The following is a 12,876-nucleotide window of genomic DNA, read 5'->3' as shown; positions in this document are numbered from 1 at the left end:
AGGTGAGAAAGGCACCAGGGTATGGGGTTCATTTTTTATAGGGGTGGGTAATTTCATAGGCTAATGAGTGGGAGAAGTATTTCAGCTGTTTTGGAAAGGGGTGGGGATTTCCAGGAATTGGGCCACTGCCACTTTTTGATCCTTATGGTTGGTCTTGGAACTGTCTTGGTGCCTGTGGGTGTGTCATTTAGCTTGCAGATGTGTTACAGCGAGTGTATACTGAGGCTCAAGGTCTAGTGGAAGTTGACTTGTCTGCCATCTTGGACCCATTTGGTTCTAATCAGTTTATGTCATGTCCTCGGGCTATGTCATTCTTTCAAGGGTAGTGCCCTGCCCCCTTCCCTCCTGTTTCACAATGATAGACACAACTTTTCCTTTGGGGGTGTGTGTGTGTATACACACATCTATATATGTATATGACTGTTTTTTTTCCCCCCAAATCTTTGAAAGTAAGATGAAGATATTATGACACTTTACCCCTGAATAATAAAGTATGCATCTCTTAAGAATAATGTTCTTCTACATAAGGGCAATAATATCACACCTGAGAAAATTAAAAGTAATTCTATAATATCATCTAATATCCAATTTGTTTTTATTTTTTATGTTTTATTTATTTTTTGTTTTGTTTTGTTTTTTGGCAAAGCCATGTGGCTTGCGAGATCTTAGTTCCCCGACCAGGGATTGAACTCTGGCCCTCGGCAGTGAAAGCACGGAGTCCTAACCATTGGACCACCAGGGAATTCCCTCCAATTTATTTTTAAATTTCCCCAATTGTCTCAAGATTCTTTTTATATCTTTTTGGTGTGTGTTTTGAATCAGGAGCCAATCAAGGTTCCTTTATTTCAGGCTGTTTAAAATTTTTGAAGAGCTAATCCCTTGGGACTGAATTTTTTGGTGACTAGTCCTGATGGCATTTCTTATAACATTTCATGTAGCAATGTTTCTGAAACCGAACAGATGCTTTAGGATGTCATCCTCCTCCCAAGAGAGCCATATCACTTTCATTAACATGGTCACAAACTGTGTGCTTTGTGCCCAAGGGAAATGAACCTATGGGCTTTTTGCTGTTTATGCAAGAGAAAATTATCTGCTATTGTAGGGCTGTTAATAACCCTTTGTATTGTACTCAGTTGGTAGCTGCCTTGACTGTGGGAGCTCTCGTGCAGAAAAGAGAAATTAACTAAAATAGAATAGTCCCTTCCTTTGGGATGGAAAGGAAACATGGAAATTCAAGATAAAATGAAAGGCCAGAGAAAGCAGACATGCTTTAGTATCTCTATGTTGAAGCCAATCCCTCCCTCCTTCCTTCCTTCCTTCCTTCCTTCCTTCCTTCCTTTCTTCCTTCCTTACTTCCTCCCTCCCTCCCTCCCTTCCTTCCTTCCTTCCTTCCCTCCCTCCCTCCCTCCCTTCCTAATTCTGATTTGAGAGCTGTGTAGTGTTAGAGTTCTTCATGACTTAGGTAACTTTGTTTTTTAATAGTTACCCTCAGTTCTCCTGTATTTAAAGTGAGAATTTCGATAAAATTTTAAAAAAGAATTTAATTATAGATCTTGCTTCATAGACATTATGCAGTTGTTGTGACTGCTTCTCTTAATTCTGTCCCAAAGGCTAAATTTCTAATTCTACTAATGTTTTGGAGGTCCCCAAGACCACTCCTAGTTTCACTGATTCACTACTAGTGTTACCTGAAAACTGGTTTGCCTCTTGGTGGGTGTTGAGCCAAAAGACACAACCGAGCCAAGGATCGGGAGAAGGAAGGATTTATTACTTGCAGCAAGTAAGGAGAACACCGGGGATCTTTCCCAAAGCATTGTCTCTCCCAACAGCAAAATTGGGGAAGTTTTAAGCTAAGGGTACATGCATATTCATGATGGGGCTTGGGTGGTCAACAGAGTCCAAGCTTTAGTTGATTGAAGTCAGAAGTTCAGAAAAGGTCAACATCATCAGCCCTTAGGTTCCAGTACATCTGGTGGTTGAGGCTTCAGGCTACTCTTTACCACTGAAAGAGAACTGGGAGTCTTTATAACTAATATAGTATCTTTGCTATTGTTATTTCTCTTGCCTGATAACAGTCAGCGTCTGCATTCTTTCTTCTCTTAAGATCATTGATTTCTAAGACCTATTCAAGGGCAAGCATTGTGGCCAGGCTTAGATCCCAGAATGGCTTAGGCCAAAATGGCCTCTCTTATGTCAGGAAAGCCATGCCTGGTTTTCTTTCTCCGGGGACCCTCTACCTTATCTGCTTACACAAAGATTCAGAGAACTCAGCATATAGCTGTACTCATGGTTATAATTTATTACAACAACGGGCTACAGAACAAAATCAGCCAAGGGAAAAGGCTCATGGGGTGAAGTCTGCAGGAAACGAGGCACAAGCTTCCAAGAGTCCTCTCCCCGTGGAGTCACAGAGGACGTGTTGAATTTCTCCAGCATTGAATTGGGACCACACATGCAGAGCTACCAGGGAAGCTCATTAGAGACTTGGTGCTCATGGTTTTTACTGGGACTGGTCACATAGGCACCCTCTTTCTAGCATAATTCCTGACTCCCAGAAGGAAAATAGCTGTTCACCATAAACGACGTTGTTTATACAGTTTAGGCTCAGTGAGCCTCTCTTATCAGTCCTGGGAGTGGTGAGAGCCCTCCCGAGATCCAGGCTCCCAGACTCCAACCAGGGTCAACCTTTCAAGTAGGCCTTTCTAAGGATAGTAGTCTCAGGCCTGCTGTGTTAACTCGTTTGTATACAACTAGCTTTCTTCCTTTCCTTCCGCTATGCAAATCAGAACATTCAAAGAATGCTTACATCTTCCCAGTGACAAAATTACTACGATTTATATCACACTAGCAGACTGTATGTGGAGAAGGAGAGGCAAAAAAGGATGTTGCATATTTTGGGGATTGCTTTCATTTTCTTATCCTCAGATGACTATTTTTTAATTTCTATATTAATCCATTACTATTTGTCAAAAAAATTACAGGCATATTGCTAGTATTATTTTAAAAGTTGTACTCTAAAAATCATACTTTGTGCTCTGAAGTGATCTTTTTCTATTAAAAAATACACTAGTTCCTAAAAACAACCCACAGAATGGGAATATGACAAGGAACTTGTATCTACTGATAGAATGTATAAGGACTTACTACAATTCATTAATAAAAAGACAACCCAATTTAAAAAATGAACAAAGATCTGAATAGACATTTCTCCAAAGAATATCTACAAATGGCCAATAAGCCTGTAAAAAGATGCTCAACATAATCAGTCATCAGGGAAAGGCAATCAAAACTATAGTGAGGGCTTCCCTGGTGGCACAGTGGTTAAGAATCCACCTGCCAATGCAGGGGACACGGGTTCGAGCCCTGGTCCGGGAAAATCCCACATGCCACGGAGCAGCTAAACCCGTGTACCACAACTACTGAGCCTGCGCGTCTGGAGCCTGTGCTCCGCAACAAGAGAGGCCGCGATAGTGAAGAGGCCCGCGCACCGCGATGAAGAGTGGCCCCTGCTTGCCGCAACTAGAGGAAGCCCTCACACAGAAATGAAGACCCAACACAGCCAAAAATAAATATAATAAATAAATAAATAAAAGATTACTATTAAAAAAAAAAAAGGGAAGGAAGAGAATCCTAGTGACTGGGAAAAAAAAAGCTTAAAAAAAAGACATATCAGTTTAAAAAAAAAAAAAACTTGTGAGATACTACTTGACACAGACTAGGATGGCTATGATCAGAAACATAGATAATAATGTGTTGCTGAGGATGTGAAGAAATTGGAGCTCTCATATACTGCTGATGGGAATATAAAATGGTACAAGTGCTCTGGAAAACATCTGGCAGTTCCTCAAATGATTAAACATAAAGTTATCATAATGATCCAGCAGTTCCACTCCTAGCGATGCCAAAAACTCGACCTCTGTGCACTGGGGCTGAATCGAATCTTGGAGATAGAGTTTCGGGTGAAGTAGAAAAGAATAGCTTTACTGCTTTGACAGGCAAAGGGGGACACAGCAGGCTCCTGCCCAGAAAAACTGTGTGTCCAAACCTGGTAGGCAAATCTTTTTATTTAATGATCTTCCTGACATATGTTTCTTGTATTTTTTTTTTTTTTTTCTCATCCCTTTCAACGTATAGCCAAGGAAGGCACAACTGAAAAATGCAGTCTGTGTTTCATTTAAGCTGGTGCTTTGTATTAGTCCCACATCAATCTGGCATGGAGAAAGCATCGTGAGGGGTCTGGGAGAACTTTCTTACTTCTTCTGAGTCGAATTCTCACAGTGACTTCGGTCTGTTTTTTGAAGTATTATAAATTCTTGGCCAGATAATCCCTGAAACTCATGTTCAAAGGCAAAGACCAAAGCATATCCTAAAACCAAATATAAATGAATTTTAGACGGGCTGCCATTTTAGCTGATTCACATCACTGCTCCCCTCATCGTGATTCTTGCACACTTGCCAAAGGGACTGGAAGCTCTAACTCAGGTGTTTCAGAAACAAATAATGCATTTTTGATATTTCCCAGGGAGGACATTATTATATATCTTGAAATCTCAGCAAGGACTTGCCTCACCACAAAGCAGGGATGGCCGTGAAGGTGAAACCCTGTATCCCATTGACCAGCCCCCTCCTGCACTGCTGTACCCTTTCCTTACAGAAGCTGTGCTGTGTGACCACATCATGGTGTGATCTTCAGAGGAGACAGGTCATCTCATTCCTTTTGTGACCTGACTTTCCGAGATCCTTTGTTTTATGGGACTGTGGAGTCCAGTCTGTGACACAGGTCCAATGACCAGATGTGTTATGTCTTTGGTGTTTCCATGATTGATGTTCTTGTAAATCCCTTTGGGGATTTTAATACTGTTCAATCTATATTTAAACCATTAAATTTGACAATAAGAAGTAGGACCCTTGGCAGAAATTAGTTACATATTTGAGATTGGCCAGTTACCAAACACCTAAACAACTTCATAGGGCAGGCAAGAACAGGTCTTTCAAGCAAAAGGGGTCCATCTTCACCTGCTCCCTGAGTAACTGGTGCCAGGGTGCCAAACTCCAGAATCGCCATTAGTTTGCATATCATGGATTAGTTTACTGGAGAAGTCGGTTGTGATGCTAATGTGGTATAGGGCATTCTTTTTCTCTCTGTCCTTGTCCCAAGCCTGTCATCCTGCAGAGCCCCTGAATGCAGTCTTGTTATGCTGTGAGGTACAAAGTCACACCAAGGAACTCTAGCCAGTAGGCATTTGTGGCAATAGGAACATACAGTTGATAAAGTTCTCATCTGTATTTGTTTTCTCTCTCCCATCTTCTGCATCCTTACCAGGCAAAAGTAGAAGAAAAGATCCAAGAGGTCTTCAGTTCTTACAAGTTCAACCACCTTGTACCAAGGTAAGCTGTGGTTAAGTGTTTGAGGGGATCTGGGAAATACCATCTCCCATGGGAGCCTTTCTTCTTTCCTCCTTGAGCTTGTCCAACCTCAGGGGATGAGTCCGCTGTGAGGCTGGTGTTCCCTGACCTTGTGGCTCCCTGGAGATGCTCCTGACCCCAGCTCCTGCCACTATTAGAATACTGTCTAGAGGAGCTGCTCACTTGAACTGAGCCATCAGGTGTTACATGGGGATGCCCTCAGGGCCTGAACTCTGAGCTCTGAAGGTGGAGAGAGGAAGTTCATGACCTTGAAGCTTAGTTCTGACCTGCTGCGCTGGTGTTCAGAACTCTCAAGGTTTTCATACAACACTTTGAAACAGATGTAGAGTCCAGGGGGATGGCAAAGGATGGATTCCTTTGATGTATATTATGACTTGACTGGGAAAATGTGAGAAGTTTGAGCTTCTCCCAGCCTGGCCCTTACTGGTGATTGTGCAGCAGATTCCCAAGGGCGACATTTCAAGTGAGAAATAAAATGTCTTTTGTTTTCCTTGGTGCTTAGTAAGTTGAAGTCTTCTGAGCTCTTTGATGTCAGAAATTCCAAAAGGAGGATTATAAGCAGAAACTTATTAATTTGAACTTTCATTTTCTCTTTTTTTCCCCCAATTTTATAATGTATCACACTAGAATTTCATGAGTTATTTCATTTATTAGCATTTCTCTTCTAATCACAGATTGCTTCTCTGAAACTGTCCTGTGTTATCTTTCCTGATCAGTAGTCCAAATTGTATTTGGTCATTGTTTTATCTTAATGTTATAGCACTTTTCCTTGACGGTCTCTGGACGTAGTCTAGTTGGGCCGCTGGCTGATTCTCTCTGGATGGGAAGCTGAAGGGTCTGAGGTCCAGCCTGACCTCCTTTATCATGTCTCCCAATTTCCTGAGGCCTCCTAACACACTAACTCCTGGCAAGTCAGTCTCTGGGTACTTCTGCTTACTGGAGCATTACAGATACTTCTAGCCTGAGTTAACTTCGTGTCTTTTTTTTGCCACCATTCCATTTTGCCCTTATTTCCATGAGAAGAAATTTAGTTAAAATATTCTGATTAGCCAAGGCAGAAAACAGTTGGAAAAATGGAAAGACAGGTGGAGAAGTTCTCTTCATCTTTCTTCCCTGGAGAAGAAAAGGAAAGCATCAACTAACCAGAGGAGTCTTCCTCCAAACTGCTAACCTAAATGTCTACTTTAACCCATAGCCCAGACCTCAATAAATGAATTATTGCTCTTACCGTGAGCCACAGTTGGAGCTTAGCAAATGACACCATTTGTGTAAACAGCTCGGGGAGAAGGAGCTCTCTGCCCGGTACAGGCTGTTTCCCCAGAGGTGGTAGGACTTGGTGATGGTGAGGGGCATGGTGGCTTCAGGAGGGCTTTGTGGTTAGAGTTGCATCGCGATGACTCGCCTGATTGTGTTCTGAGTCACTGTGCCCTGTCTCCAGCTCTGGACACATATGCTCTGTATTTCCAAAGGGACCTTTGGTCATTTGACATTCCTTTTTCACCCACCATCAGAATAGAGCCCTTGGACTTTTCCTTTTATTCTTACTGAGATGGGAGGGAGAATGGGAGGTTATAATCTGGGAGGAAGCTGTGTTTTGGGAGTGGTGGTAGAGGACAGTAAAGGAGTAAAATCCCCTGATTCATAGGTCTTAGGTCAGGTGTGGGTGGAAAACAAAAATGTTTCTGTTGGGTTTGGATCCTTTGTGGAAATAGAATATACCAGGGCTCTGGGTTTATGTCAGGAATCTGACATTTCCCATTTTGTCATTGTTGCCTATGAAAATGAGTGTTTTAAAGGATGCTAATTAGCATCTTATGTCACAGCATGCTAATTAATATTAGAGATATTACACACTGTGGCCACATGGCTGAGAATGTAAATCAACTTATCGATATAAGGCTGGAGCCAAACATCTTCACCATAGAATGAACTTCTGGGGTTTAAGAATAAATATGAAAATTTATCAGCATTTTAAATAACTATCACAATTACAATATTTAACATTTTAGTAGTCACATTTTAAAAATCTAGTATTATATGGCAGGGACAAAACTTCCTTGTTAGCTAAAGTGAATATTCAGATAGAGCAATTAATCTAGGTGACATGGCGTGTTTGTGTTTCTGAGGTCATGCTGCTGATGAGATGTGGCAGAATCACACACACTCCCAGGATCACTGACCGTGCCCAGGTCCAGGGGTGCCAGGAATGGTGCTGAGCGAGGCATCCATCTATTCAGCCTTTCAGAGCCACCGCCAAATAGAAGATTGGGCTGAAATTCAAGGCTGAAGCTGAATGTTGTTACATTCTACAGTTTATTCCCCATCCCAGAAATGATTTTCCTCACTCTCAGACTGTGAAACATGCATTCTCTCCTGGAGTGAGGTGGTCCCTCCCAAGGAGCTTTTGGACCATGCTTTGAACAGTTTTGTTTATCAGTATCCTGCTTTCCCATAAAAGTTCATTTCTCTTTCCCCGTGGTTAGTCATTCTGACAGTTTCACATGCTTATGAATTTACCCTTTTCCATGTATTATATTAGCTTTAGTAAGACACCTGAAATGCATAAACCACACACACACACACACACACACACACACACACACACACACACACACACACACACACACACACACACACACACTCACATAAAATTTTTAAATTGTCGAGGAGTTCCCTGGTGACCTAGTGGTTAGGATTCTGGGCTTTCGCTGCCGTAACCCAGGTTCGGTCCCTGGTCTGGGAACTGAGATCCCTCAAGCTGTGCAGCGTGGCCAAAAAACAAACAAACAAAACATTGTTTTTTTTCTTGGGAAAAAGTAGCCTGGTGCTCCTTGTAAGGGGGAAATATTGATAATGCTAATAGAGCACTAAAGGTTAAGTGCTGGCAGTTGCTCTGAAGCCAAAATGCTCTGAGTTAAGCTCTCAAAGCAGTTTTCATACAGGCACCTGCTCAGCTTCCATGTTTTCTGCCATTTCTGTATGTGATGATACTTTAGCATTTTCCAAATCCTGAGCAGTTAAAAGATGTGGTCCTTCATACTGTTGTTCTTTCCAAGGTTCATACAAGTAAGTTCATCTTCCCTCCCATCCTCTCTCAAGTGACTTACTGCTTATGCGCCAGAGGCTTACTTTTTGACTGGAGAAGCCCCTGGCTTTAGTGGGTTTAAAACCCTCCCAGCAGCCAACAATGGACTGAATCCCTGTTCTCTCATCTGTCACAAACAAAGGCATGAGTCTCAGGGATGGTCCACGTATAGGGGGAGGGAGTGTGTTTGCTGTCATTCGGTCTGCTGTGTTCATTTAAAGTCATTCATTCCTTCACCCATTTGGCAACTGTATCCAGGCGATCAGGCACTGCTGGGCTCTGGGAACAGGGGGAACAAGGCTGACCCAGGTCCTGGTCCTGCTGGGCTCTCAGTCTCATGGGCAAGGTAGTTATTAAACAAATGAGTTCAAAGAACATAGTTACCAAGGGAGTGACTGTCTCTCTCTCTCTTTTTTTAAAAATAAATTTATTTATTTTTGGCTGTGTTGGGTCTTCGTTGCTGTGCGCGGGCTTTCTCTAGTTGTGGCGAGCGGGGGCTACTCTTTGTTGCGGTGCGTGGGCTTCTCATTGCGGTGGCTTCTCTTGTGGCGGAGCAGGGGCTCTAGGCACACGGGCTTCAGTAGATGTGGCACGCGGGCTCAGTAGTTGTGGCTCGCGGGCTCTAGAGCGCAGGCTCAGTAGTTGTGGCGCACAGGCTTAGTTGCTCCGTGGCATGTGGGATCTTCCTGGACCAGGGCTTGAACCCGTGTCCCCTGCATTGGCAGGCAGATTCTTATCCACTGCACCACCAGGGAAGCCCTACACAAGTATTTCTAAGTTACTTCTCCAACAGTGGAACCAGACTGCCAATATCCCAAATATATGTATTTATTTGGTCATTCCTGTGTGTCCCAGTCTCCCACCCCTCTCTCCACAGCCACTCAGACGCCCTCCTCAGCCAGTTGAGCACGCATGCCCTGCAGTGCGCCCTGCCACCCCACTCCTGCGCAGAGCCTGCCTTGTTCTGCTCCACCTAATTGAATGGCTTTGGGGCTAAATTATTCAGAAAGGAAAGGGAAAGAGCTCTAGCTTTTCTTTTCTAACGCCCTACACAGAAAAGAGTTTTAGATCTAGAGGTGACTTTAGAATAAAAGAATGGTAAGAGTATTAGTTTGCTAGGGCTGCTATAATCAAATACCACTGATGGGGTGGCTTAAACAACAGAAATTTGTTTTCTCACAGTTTGGGAGGCTGGAATTCCAAGATCAGGGTGCTGGCAGGGTTGGTTTCTCCTGAGGTCTCTCTCCTTGGCTTGCAGAGGCCGCCTTCTCACTGTGTGTTCACGTGGCCTTTTCTCTGTGTGGACTCCTCCCCAGTGTCACTTACTCTTTTTATAGGCTCACCAGCTCCCATTTAACCTTAAATACCTCTTTAAAGGTCCTATCTTCAAATGCAGTCACACTGGGGGTTAGGGCTTCAACATATGAAATTTGGGGATGGGGGGGAGACACAATTTAGTCCATAACAGTAAGGCTCTTAGTACAGTCTCTGTCTGACCAAAAGAAACTGGATATATGTCCCTTCAATTTAAAAGATGCATAAACCTCAAAGAAGAAGTTAAAATTCAATCAGCATTGTGGCCCTTGAAGCTCTAGATAAACATTTCCCGAGATTTTAGAGTAACATTTACATATTAGCATTTTTGTGTGTGTGCTTGCGTGCATGTGTACGTGTGTTTGTGATTAAGTGGATGAAAGTGAAAGGACAGTTTCCCTTGTGGAAAGAGTCACTGAAAGAAATTTCTCTTCCCCTGCTTGTGGCTAAAGTTGGTCTTCATATGAAACTAGCTAAAGGAATTCACTAGTTCCCTCTCAGCAGGGCTCCCAGGGCCTGGCTATCTGTGAGTGGGGTTCAGGGTGGGAGGAGAGCTATTGGGGAGCCCCGTTTGGGGCTGCCTCAGGTCCCACCCCTAGGGACCGACTCAGAGCTGCAGGAAAGGTGCCTGAAGCTTCTTTCAGTTAGATGTTTCTGGTCAGGTGAGGCTTCAGGTAGCTTCTTGTCACTTCAGGATCCCGAGGAGTAGCCAGAGTCTCTTCCTCCCTACACGTAGAAAAGCCTTTGCCTCTGAGGTCTTTCATTTCCTAGGACTGACAAGCCCCTTGTCAAATGAGAGGAGTGAGAAGACAAGGGAAAGGGTTCGTTCTCCAGGGTTGGTTTTTTCTTTTCCCCACAATAAGGGGAAGGATTTGTTTGTGGCTTAATTCAGCTCTCTAGAAATACCGAGTCCTCCAGGGAAGTTTAACCCCTGGCTGACAGGTCTCCTGCAGTGTGGCATGTGTGACCACGCGAGAGACTGATAGGAAGCACCCCTGAGCCAGAGCGGATGCCATCTGCAATCTAACCACCCCCTCCTTGTCCTCTCTGCTTGCTCGCGTTTTAACTTTCCCTTTGAGGTTTGTCATTCTTTTTTTTTTTTTTTAATTTATTTTATTTTATTTTTTATTTTATTTTATTTTTGGCTGTGTTGGGTCTTCATTGCTGTGCGCGGGCTTTCTCTAGTTGAGGTGAGCGGGGGCTACTCTTTGTTGCGGTGCGCAGGCTTCTCATTGCGGTGGCTTCTCTTATTGTGGAGCACGGGCTCTAGGGTGCGCGGGCTTCAGTAGTTGTGGCACGCGGGCTCAGTAGTTGTGGCTCGCGGGCTCTAGAGCGCAGGCTCAGTAGTTGTGGCGCACGGGCTTAGCTGCTCCATGGCATGTGGGATCTTCCTGGACCAGGGCTCGAACCCGTGTCCCCTGCATTGGCAGGCGGATTCGTAACCACTGCGCCACCGGAGAAGGCCATGTCATTCTTTTTAATTGACAGGACACGTACCCAGGGAGAAGTCTCTCTTGGCTAGTCAGAAACTGACGCTACCAATTCTCTATTCTTTCTCTTGTTCATTCGACAGTAAATGTTGAGAGCCTGCTCTGTGCTGGGCCCAGGTGCTGAAGCTAGATGCAAGCTCCCTTCACGGGGTTATAGGGTATGCAGTAGGCAGGCAGACCCAACAGCGAATTCCAGTCAACACCCGGTCCCTTTCTCCAGCATTACACTTAGGATCACAAAATTTTATTCACAAGAAACCTTTCATGCTATCTTGCCCGGCATTTTAAATGAGCTGGAAAGTGTTCTCTTTATTGGAACAGAGTATTTTCCCTTCTCTCCTCTGTGGCTTAGCATCCCAGGGTATGTGGCATATTCAAATTCCTCTGACTATTTTTCAGACTGAAAAGAACTGACCTGTAGAAAACCCTCTGTGACTTGATCCTTTCATAGTTAGAAGTCAGGAGTTCCCGCCTCCAAATTCTGTGCTTGCCCTCACCTGGATTGGGTTTCTCAGCCTCCTCTCACTTCTTGAGTGGGTCCCTGCCTGCCCTGTTAACGGTCTCCTGCGCCCTCCTGGTTTTTCTCGCCCATCACACCTATGCTGGCCACCCTCAGCCTGCCCAGCCGGGGCCAGGCCACACGGTGTGCTCTCTTCAGCTGTCCGCTGATCTCATTCCGTTCCCTCACACCTCTACCTTTCTGCTCTTCCCGTCTTACGAGCCCTAACCACAGCACCCATGTCGCTGCTTCTGCTAAAGGGTCCTAGCAAGATTGCCAAGAAAAGAAATCATACAACAGTGCCTTCTGAATGGCTTCATCAAAAGTTTATACTCCTCAGCTTCAGCTGGGCCTTCACTCCGGTGTATCATCCTTCATTCATCTTGTGTAGATTTCCTAACATATTCCCCACGATGGCCAACCCACACTCTCCCAGGTCTTGCCTCCTAATTCCTCAGAAAACTGAGGCCATCCCCCGTTTCCTTGGTTTCCCTCTTCCCCACTTCAGAGTCCTCTGTTTGTCTAACTTCACACTCTCCCATTGTTTCTGTCTCTGAGAATGTAGACTCATTCATTATTTTCAGACTCACCCCTCCTCCCGAGGCCCTCACCTGAATACACCTCCAGTGCTTAAAGCCCACCCGTCCCTGTGCTCACTGAGCCCTGAGCCCTGGAACCCCTTGAAAGAGAAATTGAGTCTGGCCGTCTCTCCTTTATGACCTGGAATCTGCTCTCCTCACTCCCTGAACTCTCGTGAAGGGCACCAGCCACTTTGTAGTTTGTCTTCTTTTTCCTCACTCTTACTGCACTGTTGGCTGCTGTTAAAAACCTCCGTGAGATTCTCTCCTCCTGCTCGGCCTGTGAGGCGACACTGCTTTTGTCCTTCCTCTGCTTGTGTACTGCTCTTTCCTTCTCTCCTCTGGCTCCTGGTCCTCCAAGCCCTTAAAGATGGGTCTTCCCTCAGTTCTGCCTTCAAACTTTTCTCTCTGCTCTGTCCTCTACTCCTGCAGCTTCACCTGTCACCTGCTTGCAGATAAATGATTCCCAGTTCATCTGTGTCT

General features: G+C 44.5%; 1 protein-coding gene across 4 annotated transcripts in view; it reads left to right on the top strand.

Annotated features, from left to right (window-relative positions):
- Nucleotides 1-12,876, top strand: part of LOC309655875 (protein farnesyltransferase subunit beta) — a 78,591-nt gene that overhangs the window by 19,268 nt on the left and 46,447 nt on the right. For all 4 annotated transcript variants that reach the window (XM_082451742.1, XM_082451743.1, XM_082451744.1 and 1 more), the window contains exon 2: nt 5,324-5,388. In XM_082451742.1, the coding sequence (XP_082307868.1) occupies nt 5,324-5,388 (65 nt within the window). The remainder of the gene's footprint in view (nt 1-5,323; nt 5,389-12,876) is intronic.

Source organism: Balaenoptera physalus (genome assembly GCF_965194825.1).
Source record: "Balaenoptera physalus genome assembly, chromosome: 2".
In the NCBI taxonomy this organism is placed as follows: domain Eukaryota; kingdom Metazoa; phylum Chordata; class Mammalia; order Artiodactyla; family Balaenopteridae; genus Balaenoptera; species Balaenoptera physalus.
Note: the sequence above shows the minus strand (reverse complement) of the source record. Positions and strands in the feature narration are given on the sequence as shown.